This window comes from Colletotrichum scovillei, assembly GCF_011075155.1.
Source record: "Colletotrichum scovillei strain TJNH1 chromosome Unknown Contig00010, whole genome shotgun sequence".
Classification (NCBI taxonomy): Eukaryota; Fungi; Ascomycota; class Sordariomycetes; order Glomerellales; family Glomerellaceae; genus Colletotrichum; species Colletotrichum scovillei.
Genome location: NW_023336268.1, coordinates 2200049 through 2218427, shown reverse-complemented (window position 1 = coordinate 2218427; position 18379 = coordinate 2200049). Strand labels below are relative to the sequence as shown.

Genomic DNA, 18379 nt, shown 5'->3' with positions numbered 1-18379 from the left:
TCCTAGGCATCGTATGCAACGAAAAGCATCTTGGAGGTTGGGGTTTACCCCGATGCTCGTACGACCAATTGCACAACACGGATGACAGCGGCGGAGCTGCGCCAATGTGGTTTGCTGACAATCGGCACCATGTCTTCCTTGGCCGACAGCCAGAATGTCACTCTGCGTGGAAATAAAGACCATTACCTCCGTCCCCAGTCAGGGATTCGGACCCGACTATGTGGAGAGGTTGGGGCCGCTTTCGGCACTAAAAGACGCTATTCTCCAAAGCCGGGATCTCCAAGTCTTGATAAGGAGGGTTGGATTCGGCTGGCGTCTTATCGATGTCGGGTTATCATCCGGATGTTCTTGATAGTCAGAAGGTTCGTGACACACAGAAATGATGTGGTTGAATCCTTTAGAAGAGTTTGTGTGATGTTGCCCACGTATAATACGCTTACTCAGGTCGCGATGTTGACAGCAGAAGGGCCAGTGACGAGGTTACTGACATCTACCATCAACAGACACCAGCTTGCAGCTGTGCTTTCCATAGAATGCGATCCTTGGCTATTATCCTGGCTTCTTTCCGCCTAGCCAGCGCCAACTTCGTCAACCAGGGCCAGGTGCTGAGCCTCAATGGCGTCTCTTACTACGCCGGTGGAGTCCCCGTGGGCCAAATAGGAACTACAAACGGCTCGAGTCTCTCGCTCGCAGCTGCTCAGATTCCCGGCCAAGACCTGTTCCCCCTTACCATCATCGACACCTCGAGCAGTGTCCCTTCGGGGGACGAGCTTCTGAACCTAACGACTACCTACGATAGCTCGGATGACGTCTTTCAATCTGCCTTTTTACATGCGATCTATCTCCGTCCAAGCACAACTAATGCTACGGCTGGGTACAACGGCACTACGTCTCTTGACTCCCAACTATCACGTCAAGGCACCTCTTTGGTTCTATCTCCCAAGGAGATCCATGGCCTTACCAGCAGCGTCGCGACTGGCGTAACTGTCTTGAGTCTCCCTCGAGGACCCTACTTCGTCTCGGTTCACACTGGAAACGTGTACAAAGCCTATCGGCTGTACGACGATGATCACCTCGCTTTTGTACAAGGCATGATTAGTGATGAAGAGGGCGCTTTCACTACTCTCCCTGCTGTTACTGAGAATGTCATGGCAAAGAGCATCGCGGTCCCTTCACGGCTCTATTACACTGAGACCGAGGAGCAACCCCTCGCCGGCCTCCGCTTCGGAGTCAAGGATATTTTCCACGTCAAGGGAGTAGGCACGAGTGGTGGAAATCGTGCCTACTTCTACCTGTACGGACGACAAAACAATACTGCACCCGCAGTACAACGACTCATCGACCTCGGTGCTGTCCTCGTTGGCAAAATGGGCACTGTCCAATTTGCCAACGGTGATCGTCCCACTGCTGACTGGGTTGATCTCCATGCCCCCTTCAACCCCAGAGGTGACGGGTATCAGGACCCCAGCGGCTCGTCCACCGGCCCTGGAGCTGGAGTAGGTGCATACGACTGGCTTGATCTTGCTGTCGGCAGCGATACTGGTGGTTCCATGCGCGGACCGGCAGGATCTCAAGGTCTGTTCGGGAACCGGCCTTCCACGGGGGCAATCTCCCTTGAGCATGTCATCCCCTTGAGTCCCGTTTCAGACACCGCCGGAATGTTCGCCCGCAGTGGCAGCCTCTGGGCTAAGGTCACCCAGGCTTGGTACCCTGACTTTGCTTCCAAGTACACTTCCTACCCGACGACACTCTACCGATCAACGGCTAGAGGAGGCGCTTGGTCCGGAGGAAACGTCAGCGAGGAAGCCACCGATGTCATCACGAGCTTCGTACAAAAGCTGGAAGGCTTCCTTCAAACCAACTCAACTCCCGCAAACTACACGCAGCTCTGGAGCGAAACTCACGGAGAAGCACCTGCAGATGTCAACGAGATGCTGTACCTGACCTACGGCGTCTACGTCTCTCATGATCAGTGGCAAGGACTTGGCAAGCCATTCTTTGAGGATTACGCAGTCAAGTTTGATGGGCGCCAGCCATACATCAACCCAGGACCCCTCGCGAGATGGCAATGGGGTCAGGTTCATTCAACGGAAGAAGCCTATGCACAAGGTCTTCATAACATTTCCATCTTCCGCTCTTGGTACGAGACCGAAGGCTACGGACGACATGATCCCGAGTCATGCTCCGAGGGGCTCTATGTCTACCCTTGGTCTGTGGGCCAGCCCGCATACCGCGATGTGTACATCCAGCCCCGAACTACACCGCCGCTGGGTTTCGATGACTCTTCCGTCCCGGTCATGGCCGGTGCACCGGAAGTAGTAGTTCCAATCGGAGAAGTCCCCTACAACAGCACCAAGTCGTTGCACACGGAACATCTCCCAGTGACTATGGCTTTGAGAATGGCAAGGGGGTGCGATCATCATCTTGCGAATCTGGTGAGTGATCTTGAGAAGGAAGGTATTCTTCGCCCAGTGGCTGCGGGTCGCCGGCTGTACCCTTAGGATTCCGTCTCGTGCTAGTCTCCGACCAACCGGCCTGCGTCGGGATCGGCCGCCGGGATCTGCATGTAGCTGTAGAGCGACCTAGGTCGCTTTACCCCGCAAAGTAGATGGTTGTGACGTCGATATACGCACTTAGACGTTCAAGACCCCTCAAAGGATGTAATCAGATTACTGATCTAGCTCAAGCCTAGGGTAATTCATGATATTCATGTGCTGACGAGAAATAAAGACCTGTCAATCCCTTCATTCAATGCTTCGCTAAAGTGTGTTGACATCGAACGTTTGAACCCGTGCTCAGCTTTCTTCTGGACTTCTAAACACTACACCGTTGATACACCTTAGTCTTTGATTATCGTGTCTACATCATGCCTTTCTACCAGATCTACCATACCTATTCTCTCACCCAGAAACAGCGGGAATCCATTGCCCTGTCGATCACCAATCTTCACTGCAGCACCTTCAGCACCCCGGCCTTTTTCGTCCATGTGAACTTTATCAAGCAAGAGCCAAAGTCCGATGACGGAACTTACTTCATGGCTGGAAAGTCGCACACCAGCAACTCGAACCGGATCGTTGCGCTAGTTCGAACCTCGGCTTCTCGCACGAAAGATGACTTTGACGCACTGGCAGCCAAGATCGAAGACGCCTGGAACGGCGCTGTCAAAGAGCCGGGTAAAGAGGCCGACTTTGATGAGGCAAAACGGCTTTTGATGGTCGTGTTTACGCCGATGTTAGCAATTAGGGAGGGCGGGTGTTAATGCTCTATTATACAGAGTAATAAGCAAATAAGCCGCAAGTCTATAGTTAAGTCCTTATTAATACTAATACTAAACCTTACCCCCTATAATTCTATAACCCGTAATTAAGTTATATACGTACTAGCGGGGCTAAGGCTGCGCATACGTAAAGTAGGCCCCGTATACCTAATATACCCTAATATAATACCCCTTTTTTTTAAAACCGGGCCCCGGGCCTACTCTTTTACCTTCTATATCTAAATAGGACCTCCCTAAGCTCCTTCCTCTTATTATTATAAAACTATTGCTCTATTTTAATAACTTCCTTTATACCCTTACGTAACCTTTAATAACTACCCAGTCCGTTACTTTATTTTTTAAAAGCCTAAATTAATTATAAATATTTTCTACTTAACGCTATTTATCCTTCTTTTTTTTTTTTTTTTTCCTCTAACCTATTAATTATTATATATCTAGCCCTTATTTATTACCCTTTCCCTATATATTAATACTAATTACTAATATAATAATAGCTTTTAAAAAAAAAAATCTCTATTCTTATATACTACCCAATAAGCCTTCTTTACTTATTATTTATATATATTATACGCAATTAACTTATTTATTATTAACTTTATTATAAATTTATTAATATAACCCTTTAGTCTTTATAAAGCATAACTAAACTAATAAAGCTAGTAATACTCTTATTAAAAAGCTTAAAAATAAGTAGCTCCTAGTCCGCGTAGTTAGTATATATAAACTACTTATTTTTATATTTTTATTATTAATTAACTAAGCTCTTAACTCTTTATTTAATAATCTATATAATATTCTTTATTTTATATATATACTACTTAATTAAAGCTTATAATACTAAGCTTTATTATAACTAGTTTAATATATTATAAACTTACTATTTATTAATTACTCCCCTACTATTATTTACTTATTAACTATATACGTTTTTAAATACTAATTATTAATATTTTTATATATTTATTTTAATTACTCTTATTAAAGCTTAATAAGTCCCCTAGTTTATGTACTATTCCCTTATTATTCTCTTTTATTTTTAGCTAATTTATTTTATATTTTAAATCTTTAATTTTATTATCCCGGCTTATTATATTTTAGTTATTATTATTATAGCCTTACGTACTACTTTTAATAATATTATATTAATAAATTGCTATGTATTCTTCCTTAAGCTTTTTATAAATAGTATTAACTCTCTATTTTATTTATAAAAACGTACTTATTAATTTACTTATAGCCCTGCCTCGTATATACTAAACTTTATTAAAAATATTACTTTCTTATTTATAATTCTTATAGCCCCTATTAATACTATACTTATACTTGTTATTTAGCTTATTCTTATTATATTATTTATTTATAACTTAGGTATTATTATTAATAACATAACGCTACTCTTAAGCTGCCCTAATATTCTTATTAATACTCGCCGCTTTTATATTTAGATAATTAACTTATTATTTATTATATATTATTAACGTTTTTAAATATATTACTTATATTTTTAAAACCTTTATAAATATCTTTTATATAAGCCGCTCTTTTATACCTTATATAGCCCCTTCTTATTACTTCTTATTACTCTTATACTTAGCTTATTAATAATATTATTATTATTAATAATAATTTTATTTAGTTTACTTACGAGGGTACTATTCCCGTACCTCTTATTTATATTAAGGGTACTAACCCCGCGTAGCCTCTTAATAATAATAATATACCCCTATATACTTTAATAACGTACTTATTAAGTAGTATTTATATTTCTTAATTTAATTAATTTTTACTTATATATTACTCTATTACTATATTTTTACTTAATCTAAATTTTTTTACGTATTTATTATTAATATAGCTAGGGAGTACTTATTAATATACCCTTAGTACCGCTTTTATATTTATATATATAATTAAGGCTTAGCCCTTAATATTATTCTTTTTTTATTTTTTTATAATTTTTATAAATATATCGTCCTTAATATAATATTATAGTTTTTAAATATCTTTTTATTATTATATCCTCGCTATTAAATTAAATATTATTTTTTCTTAAACCTTTTATAATTAATAATTTCTTTAACCTCGTATAATAATTCGCTTTTATTTTACTAATTAAGGACTACCTTAATACCTCTTTTTTTATTATATATAGGGCTCTAATAAAAATAGGGAATATATTATAAACCTTATAATAATTAAGTATCTTTAATTAATATATAAGCCTATAATTACTTATAACTTTATAAATATAAAAAGTCCTAACTATTTATTTACTAATTTATAACTCGGCCGCTTTTATTAAATATACTTACTTAATAATAATACTTAGCTCTTTATTATAAACTTTTATTTATCCTCTTTTATTATATTACGTTAACTAATATAGCTACGCTTTCTCTTAATAATATTATTTTACCTTACTAATATTATAAACGCTTTACCCTTATTTTAATTAAGAGTTTATTATCCTTATTATCCTTATAAATAATAAGTAGCCTAGTAGTAATAAATCGTACTTAAAAATACTTTATTTAGTAATATATTAATAAAAAGTAATATATATTATTATATATAAACTACGAAGTATAGTTATTATACTTAATCTATTTAGTTTTTATATAAAAGTAGTATAAGTAGTATTCTATATATTAGTTTTATTATTTTATTTAGCTATCCGTTTATAAATAAAAAGCTATACTTAGTTATTTCTTAATTATTAATAAATAATAAAAGTATTTTTAAAACTTATTTATAAAAAAGAGCTATTTAAAATAACCTTTAATTAGGCTATAAATAAAAAAATTTATCTAAATAATAAATCCACTAACTTATTAATTATAAACCTTATAATTATTATAATATAAATATTATATTTTATATACTAATTTATTATTACTAAGATTGTATTATATACCTTCTTATTTATTAAAAATATTAACCTTAATAAGCCTATAATAAAGTTTAAAAATATTTCGTTATATAAGCGTATTAATATTAGTAATAAAATAAGTAAGCTATAAAATAAATAATAGCGCGCTTTATTTTTTAATATAGTATAATTATTTATATATATTTTTATATTTTACCTTATCCTTAGCTAAAAATAGCCTTATTATATTAGCTTTAATATCCTAAATATACTTAAATAGCCTATTATTATTATATTATAATAGTCGCTAATAATCTCTTTCCTTATCCCCTCCCCTTATAATACGTATATTATAGCCCCTTTTTTAAATAATCCGTTATTTTTTTAAACCTAACGGCTTAAGCTCTTCCCTTATTATTACTTCTTAATATATACGGGTTTACCCCTCTTTTTAATCTATTCGAGGTTTATTATAAAAGCATCTTTTTATTATAAACCTAATAACTAGCCCGTTATAAATAAGTATAGCCTATTTATTATTTTAATTAAGCGCCTAATACCCTTTTATAAAATATATAGTTTATAAACTATACTTTTAGTAATAAGTTTAAGTAGTTATAGAGCTACTTTATTATATTCTTATTATAAATCCTTATTACGTAGTATTATTATTTCCCCTATAAGCCTAGGTTAAGTACTTACTTTTTTAATTTCTAATTACTTTTAATATTATAATACGCTTTAAGTTATAAATAACTACTATTATTAATAATAAGCCTTATCCCTTAGTTACGTTATTAAAATATTCTTATATTTTATTTACTAACTTTTAGCTATGTTATTATTTTTTCCTCCTTAATAATCCGGTCTCTTAAATAGTCTATTCGCTAAGTTCTATATACCTAATTTAAATTTAATTTTAATATTAAACGTAATTAAATTATTAAATTAATATAATTACTATAAATTAAGCCGCTTTTATATCTAAGAATTATAAATTAAAATAATCTATTTAGACTACTATAATTACCTAGAATAAGCTAATATATTAATATTAATACTATAAGCTATTAATAATAATAAATAGCTTATTATTACTTATTTTATATTATATTTTTACCCTTATTAATTTCTTTAAATAAAAGTTATTAAGTACTATGGCCTTAAATAACTAATATAATACGGCCCCTATTATAAATTTTAATATATTTATATATAATACTATAAGTAATAATAAGTTAAAATATTATAATATAAGTATTTATATAAACGTATCTTATAACTACTTAAATACTTATATTATAGTACTATTAAGCTATATATTACCTTTCTTTCTACCCTTTAAGTTATTTATAAATAATAAAATTATTTTTAAATAGTTCTTAATAAACTACTAATAAAACCTTATAAAACTTAAAAATGTTTAAATATTTTTAATATTACTAAATAATAGCTACTTTATTATTATTATTATACGCTCTTCTTTTATACTTACCCCTTTATAAAAATCACGTAGCTTAAGAATATTATTTCCGTTTTATAAAATTTATACTTCTTTTTATTTAAATATAACCCTATTACTATAATCTCTTAAGTACCTAGTACATATACTACTTATACTCCTTAATATTAATATTATAAACTAAAATATTATCTAAATATATAATATAAATAATATTAATAAAACCTACTAAAGCTTTATAAATATATACCTAAAAGTCGCTAAGGCGTTAACTAACCTAAATAATATAATTATATACTTAAAGTACTTATATCGTATATAAAAAGCCGTTTTTACTTATTACCCTCTTTAATATATACTTAATAATATATATTCTTAATATCTAACTTTATAAAGATCTTAATAATTAATAATCTATTTAGAATTTCCTTAATTAATAATAATAATATCTTATCTTTATATATTACTTTATTAAGTACTCTATAATTAATATAAAATCGTAGCTCTCTCCCTTTTTTTAATATAAATAAAATCAGGGCCTACTAAGCTTATTAATTACTAAATCTATCCCCTTATTTTTACTTTTATAAAATAGTCCCTAAGGACCTCTAGCTCCCTCTTTAATAATAAATAAATAAATCCTTATAGTACTTTAATATTATCCTTAAGGATAATTATATACTTATAAACTAATTAAATTAAAAGTTCCGTAACCTTTTTCTTTAAAAAAACCTCTTTAATATCCCTATATACTTTTTATTAATTTATCCTTATATTCTTATTATTTATATTACTTACTCCCGTTATAATATATATATCCTTAATATTTAGTATAAGTAACGGGCTTATTTATTACGACCTAACATAAGACTAGGGCGTACCCCACTAGCACCTAGCGACTATAATATATTATATATATAAAATGGGATAAAATATTTAAAAACCCTAAGAATAAAAGAACTATAATATAAGTTACGTAATAATAAAAATAAAAATATTTTAAATATATAACATATCTAACTAAGCTAAGGATATATAAAATATACTAAATATTTAATATATCTAAATAAAAACTATTTAACCTTATTTAGTTAAAGAATAAGACTTATATATATATAAACTTAAGCGGGCTTAAAAATAGATTTTTATAGCTTTTTAATAATTAACTTAGTATTAGATTTTATAATCGCTTTTAGCTATTTTTATTAAGAACCCCTTTTAATAAGACTATAATTAATTATTAAAGCCTTACCTACCTTATAACTTATAAATATAGCTTTAGAGAAGCTATTTACGACTATAATACTATTTATTTAGTATTCGTAGCCTTAACTTTTATTAATATACTTATTATAACTAGCTAACTATAATATTTTAATTACTCCTATTTAGTAAGTTTATTTTATAAAAACTAATTAAATAGTATAAATAATATTTTCTTACGTCTTAGCTAAATTACTTACTCCGGCTCTTTTACTTTTTTAAATAACCTATTTAAAGCCTAGCTAAAGAAATAGAGATAGCCCCGATAAATATTAACTCTAATAATAAAGTTATTTTTAAAAAAATATTTATAAACGACTTAAAAAAATTAAAAAAGGATATAGATATTATTAAAATATAAACTATATATAACAAAACTATAAATAAGTTTTAGAACTTTAAAATTATAATTTAATAATTTAAGAATAGCCCTTAATATATCTAAGACTTAGAAAATAAAGTTATTTAACTTAGGAATAAAAAAAGTACTAATATTTAGGCTCTTTAAGGAGAAGTTAATACTCTAAAGCTATTACTAATATTATTAATACCTATTTAAAGAGAATAATAAAAACTTAAGCTTAATATACTTATTATTTATAATAATATTTTAAGTTTTTAAGTACTCTTAAAAGATTTCTAATCTAAGTTAAGAATTATTAAAACTTCTATTACGAAGACTTTATTAATAAAACTAAAAAGTTATATACGCTACTAGTTTTTTAAAAACGAGCCCTTAGATAGTTTAAGCTTATTTAAAAAAATACTTTAATAAAAACTTTTAATAAGTATTTTATTAAAATACGTAATATCTATTATAACTTTAATAAATTTAAAAAGCCCTTAGGTTTTTATTTTAAGACTTTAATAAGAAACAATAAGCTAAATATAACTTAGCATAATTATAATAAACTAAATTAGTAAAAGAATATTTTATTAAATTTAGACGTCTTAGTACTTAATTAGACCTTATTAATAATACTAAGATATTTATATTTTACTAAGGACTAAAGGATAAAGTTAAGGATAAACTAATTAAGCTTAATAAACTAGACTTTTTTTAATATAGCGAACTCGTTATTAGAATTAATAACTAACTTTATAAAATATAAAAAAAAAGAATAACTTAATACTAAATATAAATATTAATAGTAATCTTAACGAAGTTTTTAAATAAACTAACGACCCTATAATAACTAGAATAATAACTAATAGAGCACCGCTTATAGATAATATAATAACTTTATAAACCTTAGTATCACTAAAAAAAAATAGCTACCCTAAAAGGACTTTAAGTATTATAACTACAATAAGCTAAGATATATAGCTAAAAATTACTAATAACCTAAGTATATTTAATACTAACTTATTTAAAAAACGAGTTAACGTTATAAATAAAAAGTCCCCTATATATAACTCTTATAAACGGCTTATTATGATAATAACTACCTTATTTATTAAGATAATAAAAATAAATAGGATATTATTTAAAAACCTAAGAACTATAGATGATTAGATATTATTTTATATATTAAAACTAATAATAATAACTAAAAAAGAAATACTTACGTACTAACTTCTTATTTTTAAAAATAATAATATCGAATATATTACTATTCTTTTATAAATTTATAAAAATATAAAAAAAGTTAAGATAGACCTTATTATAAAAATACTCTTTATCTTTTTAAAAAAATTATATAGAGGCTCTAAGTAAGTACGAGAGAATAATCTTTAAATTCGAAAAAAAGACCTAATATAAAAAAATTATAAGTAACCTTATTTATATAGCATAATAAAATAATAAGAAATAATCCCTTAAAAAAAGGGACCCTAATTAGATAATATCCTAACTAAGTCTATTTATATAATACAATAAAATAATAGGAATAAAAATTTATTTATAAAGTTAAAGAATAGCTTAAGGACCTAGAATATAAAAATAGAATTAAAATAATTAAAAGCCTAACCTTAACTTCGAAATTAAAAATAAAAAGTAAATTTTTAACTTAAAAGGACGAACTTAAGATCGGCTTTAGTAGTTATACTTTTAATAAAAAATTACTCTATAACTCAAACGAACTTTATAATATTACTTAACGACGTACTTAAGTAAAAATTAATTATAAATTCTATCTTAGTATAAATAATACTAGCTCTAATAAAGAACCCGAAAACTATAATATAAGAACGTTAATTTATATAAAAATAACTAAATAGTATAGTTTTATAAAACTAGTTAACCTAAAAAGTACTTATAATACTACTAATTAAAAGAGATAGCTCCTTATTTAATACTAAGGACGTATTTTATAAAGAATTATTTTAAATAGAATACCTTAATAATAAGTATTTTTAATATTTCTTACTTAAAAAGATAGTTAGTTTTATTCCTAAAAATATAATAACCGACTTATTAAGGATATTTATATTAACGATTAGTTACCGAACTAAATACTTATATACTTTAACGGACTTAATAAAATAATATTCAGACTAGACTTATATTTTCTTATATAATACTAAAATAGTAATTATATAAAATAAGACGAATATAAATATAATTATTATTAGATCTATTACGTTCCTAAATTACGAGCCTAAAAAGAACAAAGGAATAAATTAAATAAAAAGTATAATTAAAAATAGACTTTTAAAAACTAATTAAACTAATTATAAAAACGATAAAAATAAAAACTAAGGATAAGTTCTTATATATAACTAAGTAATATAATAATATATACTTATAAATTAAACTTAAAATATATGGATATAAACTATGTATTATAATTAATAACGGCGTATAAAAAGTTTTATATTACTAAGAGTAATAAATAAACTCGATTTACTATAAATATAAAAGAGTAACCTATATAAACTATAAATAATAAAAAAAGAGTTAATTATAATAATAAATATATTAATTAAAAGACTATATACTTTTTAATATATATTAATAATTAGTAAGAATAACTATAATACGATATTATAAAAATTAAAAACCTCGATATTATCCTAAGAATCTCGTAATTACGAAAATATAACCTATAAATAGATTAAATTACTAGCTAGGTTTTATAAAAATCTAGTTACTAAACGACTTAAAAAAAAAAAGGTTTAAATAGATTTTTAATAACTCCTAAAGAACGAAAATAAATATAATATATAGCTTTATTAAAATAAAAAGCTATAGGGCGTTCGTACGTAGTAATAACGATCGGGGATCGTAATGACTCTAAACTATACTTAAAGAGTACTATATATACTTAAAACTATTTATAAAACTTAAAAAAATAGGATTACTAAAATATAATAACTAGGATATAAAAATCGAACTTAAAAAGGGATATAACCTAGGTTCTATCTAATATACCTAATAAACTAAGAAGAATAAGAATACCTTAACAAATATATTAATAAAAAGCTTAAAAAGAATATATTTAACTATTAAATTCTTTTATAAGATTCCCTTTATTCTTTATATTAAAAAAGAGGAAAATCGAGACTTATTATTAATTATAAAAACTTAACAAAATTACGAAAAAAATTATTACTCCTTACTACTTATTACTAAGCTTAGAAATTTATTATATAGAGCTAACTAGTTTACTATAATAAACCTTAAAAAGTATTTAATTAAATTCGAATTAAGAAAAAAATAAATAGAAAATAATATTCTAGACTCGTAAAAACTTTTTAAATATTTTATTATACCCTTCGGACTTACTAATACTTTAATAACTTTTAAATAATAATTAACTACGTACTCCAAGAGTTTATTAATATTTTTATTATTATTTATATTAATAATATTCTTATCTTTTTCCTAACTTTAAAACTTATAAAGTATATTTATATAGTATTTAAAAACTTTAGAATACTAAACTATATACCGAACTCTTTAAATACGAGTTTTATATATAAAAATAAACTTCTTTAAATATACTATTATACTAAGATAAATTTATATATAAATATTAAAAATAAAAGTAATTAAGGACTAGCTTATACTATAAAATGTTAAGGATATATAAAAATTCTTAAAATTTATTAATTTTTATTAACAATTCCAAAAACTATACTAATATTATTAAACCTCTTAATAACTTAATATAAAAGATACCCTATTTATTTAGGATTTAAAATATAAAGAAGTATTTATTAAAGTTAAGAATATAGTTATTTTTAAACTAGTTATTATAATTCTAAACCCCAAAACCCTTCAAAATTAAAATCGATACCTCGGACTTCGCTATAAGAACGGTTTTAAAATAATAAAATAAATAAAAAAGCTTTATTTATATTATTTCTATTTATTTTAAAATATTTTAGAATAAATTAAATTAGTAAATTTATAATAAAGAGCTAATATTATTATTAAAATATTTTAAAAATAGACTATAACTATTTAGAACTAAGTACGAAGTTATAATTTATATAAACTATAAGAATTTTATAAACTTTATAATAAATAAGAATCTAAATAAACGATAAGTTAAATAGAGCGAATTCCTATCTAAATATAACTTCTAAATTATTTATCAAAAAGGTTTAAAAAATAATAAAATAAACGCTCTTAATAAAAGACCTAATTACGAAGTTACGGTCCCTAAAGAAACGTAAATTATCCTCAAAAAAAAAAATAGTAGCCTTATACTAACTACAAAGTTTTTATAATAACTAAAAGGATTAATATTAGTTTAACTAAAAAATAACCTAAACTTATTATAAAAATTTATAATATACCTATATACGGTTACTAAGGAGTTATTAAAATATAAAAACGGATTCGCTAGCATTATAACAAATCCACTATATATATAAAAATTATAAAAATAATTAAAAATTACGTAACTTATAAAAAAATAAAAATAGCCTATATAAGCCTTATGGCGAGCTATAACTATTATAACTACTTATAAAAGCATAATAATTAATTTTATAAGACTTTATTATTAAACTATTAAAGTCTAAAGAACTACTTATAAATATATAATACGATAATATCTTAGTTATAATTAATCGACTCACTAAGTTTACTTACTTTATACTTTATAAAAAACTAATAGTATAAAAAGTTAATATATATTTTTTAAAGTTATTATTACTAATTATAATAAACTAAAAGAAATTATTTTTAATAAAAGCTCTATTTACTTTAAAGTTTTAGAGATTCCTAATCTTATAACTTAATATAAACTATAAACTATTAACTTTTTTACCTATAAACCGATAGCTAAATAAAAAAATTAATTAAATTTTAAAAATATACCTCTATTATTATATAAACTACGATTAAAATAACTAGGTTATATTATTATTAATAGCCCAATTCATATATAATAATATAATTAGTAAAAGTATAAAAATCCTCGTTCTATTTAAATTACGAATATTAACTAACAATATATAAAAAGTATAATAAAAATTATAAGCTATTAAAACAGTAACTAATATAATAAAACTTAAAGAAATCTAAAAAAATATTTTTAAATCTCGAGTTTATATACTAGTATATAAAAAAACGTAAATAAATTAAAAATTAGAAAACTAACCTTAAAAAGGAAAAGTACCTATCTCCTTTACTATAATATTAAAATAAAACGACTAAGTAACAAATTAAATTATAAAAACTTAGACCTTTTGAAATTATTTAAAAATCTTAAATATTAACTATAAGTTAAGACTCTAGATATAATAAAATATTATCTAATCTTTTATATTTTATTTCTCGAACTAATACTTAAAAGTTTATATATAAAAGATTATATTATTATAGAACTTAATAAACTAAAATATAAAATTAAACGGATTATTAATTATAGAGTTAAGAATAATAACTATAAGTATTTTATAAAATAAAAGGATTACGAATATAAAAAAATATATAAGAACTAATTATAAACCTCTAGTACTCTTAGAAATTATTTTAGCTATACTATAACTCCTAACTAATATGCCTAAATTTAATAAACTAAAGTTAGTTAATAAAAATAAAAATAAAATAATATTAAAATAAACTATATCCTACTCCCTAATAAAATCTATAAAAATGATTAAAATTAGTAAAAAGAGCGAGCCCCTCTTATTAATATTATTCTATTTCTACTCTCCTTTTAATACGCTCTAGCTCTTCTATACTATTAATACTACGATATACCGTACGCATTATTTTTTTAAACTATATTTTTTTATTTTTAAAACGCTTTATTTTAATATTTAACACATAACGCCTCCTTAGCTTATTTTAGAGCGTCCTTTAGTTTTTAATATTAATTATTAATCTAATAAAACTATTAAATAAATAATCTCTAAAAATTATAATAAGATTTTCTATTACGAACGTATTTAATATATTAAAAGAATTAGATAGCAAGGCCTTATATAAAAAGGCTACGTATTTTATAAATAAAATAAATAAGTATAATAACTTAATTACTTAAAATAAGACTTAAAAAGAATTTTATTATTTAGTCTTTTTAATAGATAAGTTTTAAATAATAAGTTAGCTTTTGTTTTTAAATACGACTTAATATTTCGAGTTAGTATAAATTAAGAAGTAAATTTATAGATTCCTAACTTAAGAATAACTTATTATTTATATTAGTCTTAGGAATAAAACTTTTAAAAGAGAAGCTAATATTACGACCTAATATAAGACTAGGGCGTACCTTATTAGTACTTAGTAATTATAACGTATTATATATATAGGAGGATAGAATATTAAAAACCCTAGGAATAAAAGAACTATAATATAAGTTATGTAACGATAAGAAATAAGGATATTTTAGATATATAATATATTTAACTAAGCTAAGGATATATAGGATATACTAAATATTTAATATATTTAAATAAAAACTATTTAACTTTATTTAATTAAAGAACGAGATTTATATATAATATAAACTTAAGCTAGGTTTAAAAATAGACTTTTATAGCTTTTTAATAATTAACTTAGTATTAGATTTTATAATCGCTTTTAGCTATTTTTATTAAAACCCTTTTAATAAAATTATAATTAATTACTAAAGCTTTACTTATTTTACGATTTATAAATATAGCTTTAGGAAGCTATTTATGATTACGATACTATTTATTTAGTATTCGTAGCTTTAACTTTTATTAATATACTTATTACGACTAGCTAGTTATAATATTATTATTATAATACCCTTTATATTATCCTTAGTTATAAATATTATATATATAATATATATAATCGAGGCTACTTAAAAACTCTAATTTATTTTTTATTATTACTAAGCTAATATAATACTTAAATACTAAGTAGTACTATATTTTTTTTTAACGTATAACTAAATTAGTATCCTCTAATTAAAATATTCTTAATATTAATACTAATATCTTTATATCTATAATTATAAAATAATATAATTACTTCTCTATTATTCCTACGTTATCCCACTTAGATTTATAAATAATAACTCCCTCTTATTATTAAGGGTCTCTTTATTATATCCTCTAATAACTTTACTAAGTAAATCTATAATTATTATAAATTAGCTATAACGTAACTAGTACTAATTATATTAAATCCCGATTTATAATTTATTAAACTACTCTAATTTTATTATTAATTATCTACGTATAATTTTAATATCTAGCTAATAATCTTATTACTTCTCTTACTCTCGTACTACTAATACGAGTATTACGTTTACTATAATTACTACTCCTAGCTTATAACTTGATTAATAATAATTCTAAATAACGTAGCCTTTTTTTTATAAAATCTATACTCAGTTTTAAAATACTATATAGTAAAGTACCCTAACTTTTTATATATATAGTAGCTCCTAGCTCCTTTTAAAGCCTTAAGTAATCTACTTTCTTATACCCTTCTTTATTATAATTATAATAATATAAGATTATTCTAAATCCTATTCCTTTTATAACCTAATTATTACTCCTCTCCTTATTTTTATTATTATTACTATTTTTAAGTATTACTTATATACTTTTATTAATAAGCTTAATATTTTTATATTTATTATTTATATTAGTTAGCTCCTCGTTAAATTCTTATACTAGCTTTATAATAACTTAGCTTTAATATATATTTAATACGCCTTATTATTAATACTAACTCTTATTATATACTTAATAATTAGCTTTATATTACTATAACTACGCATACTTCGTACTTTAATTTATTAAATAAGCTTATAATATACTACTCTTCTATTTAATTAAAAATAACTCTATTTTTAATTTATTATAAGCCATATAAAATAATTAATTATCTCGTTATTTTTTAATATAACTTAAGTTATAAACTCGTTATTAATACATAGCTACTTAAGTTTACTAACTAATTATATAAATACGTTTTAAATCTTTCTTATAATAATATAACTATATATTATAAGTTTTATTTCTTTATTTTTTATATAATATACCTAAGTAATTTTAGTTCGCCCTTAAAAAATATAAAGCTATTATTATTTTAATATTATTATTAAATAGCTTCCTTACTATATAACTAAGTATTAATAATAGTTATATAAAAATAATTTTAATTCCTTAGCTCTTTTTTATTATAAATAGGGTTAAAGTTAATAATATAATAAACTTAAGTAGCCGTTTTATATTATCTCTTATACTACCTTATACTACTAATAACCCCTCGTTTATTTTATTTATCTCGCTTACTTACTTATAGTATAATAAATCCTTATAAAATCCTCGTTTTTAAATAAAATACCCGTCCTATTTTCTTTTATTATAACTATTCTAACTCTATATATTATTAATAAATACGCTACTTAATTTTAATAATATAAATTTATATTTTTAACCTTTAACCTTTTTTAATAACTTATACTCTTTAATATTTAATATATTATTAATTAAAAGGTTTTTATAATTATTTTTATAAACTTCTTTACGTTATAAGTACTTAAAACTTATTACTCTTTAAAATAAAATAACTAAGTTATTATAGTTTATATAATAAGTATTTACTAATATATTATTTATTAATCTATTAAAAAATTATTAAAAAGTTTAGTTTATTAATACTTTATTATATAAAGTAATAAGTAAATAGGCTACGAGTTTATAATTAAATCCTTATTAATACTAATACTAAACCTTACCCCCTATAATTCTATAGCCCGTTTACGAGTTACGTACGCACTAGCAGGGCTAGGGCTGCGCGTGCGCGGGGTGGGCCCCGCGCACCCGATGCGCCCTGACAGCGGGATGGCTATTCCCGACGCTGGCCACGAGGAAGCGTGGCTTAAGCAGCAACTGCCTTATTTCAAGGAGATGAGCGAAAAGCACGGAGTCAAAGATTTCACGGACCTACTAGAAGAGTTGAAACAGATGGAATCGCTCAAAGGTTTCCTGAATTAGGTTATTAGATTCGTTTTAGCAGTCATAGGATGAATAAGGGTATTACGCATTACCGTGTTTGGCTTCTTGAAATTTCATTGACCGAGATCGTTACTCTCAGACGTCATTCCCCTAGACTATCACTTTG

The 18379-nt window shown here is 25.5% G+C and overlaps 2 protein-coding genes across 2 annotated transcripts; both read left to right on the top strand.

Moving 5' to 3' along the window:
• Nucleotides 1-533: 533 nt before the first annotated feature.
• On the top strand, nucleotides 534-2501 carry HER10_EVM0005994 (uncharacterized protein; the record flags this gene model as incomplete). Its single annotated transcript, XM_035475592.1, has 1 exon — nucleotides 534-2501. One exon carries the CDS (start codon nucleotides 534-536, stop codon nucleotides 2499-2501), a length of 1968 nt encoding a protein of 655 aa, XP_035328046.1.
• A 365-nt stretch (nucleotides 2502-2866) lies between these two features.
• Nucleotides 2867-18252, top strand: HER10_EVM0012306 (uncharacterized protein; the record flags this gene model as incomplete). Its single annotated transcript, XM_035481703.1, has 2 exons — nucleotides 2867-3252; nucleotides 18096-18252. The coding sequence occupies 2 exons, from the start codon at nucleotides 2867-2869 to the stop codon at nucleotides 18250-18252; spliced, it is 543 nt and encodes a 180-aa protein (XP_035328595.1).
• Nucleotides 18253-18379: the final 127 nt, after the last annotated feature.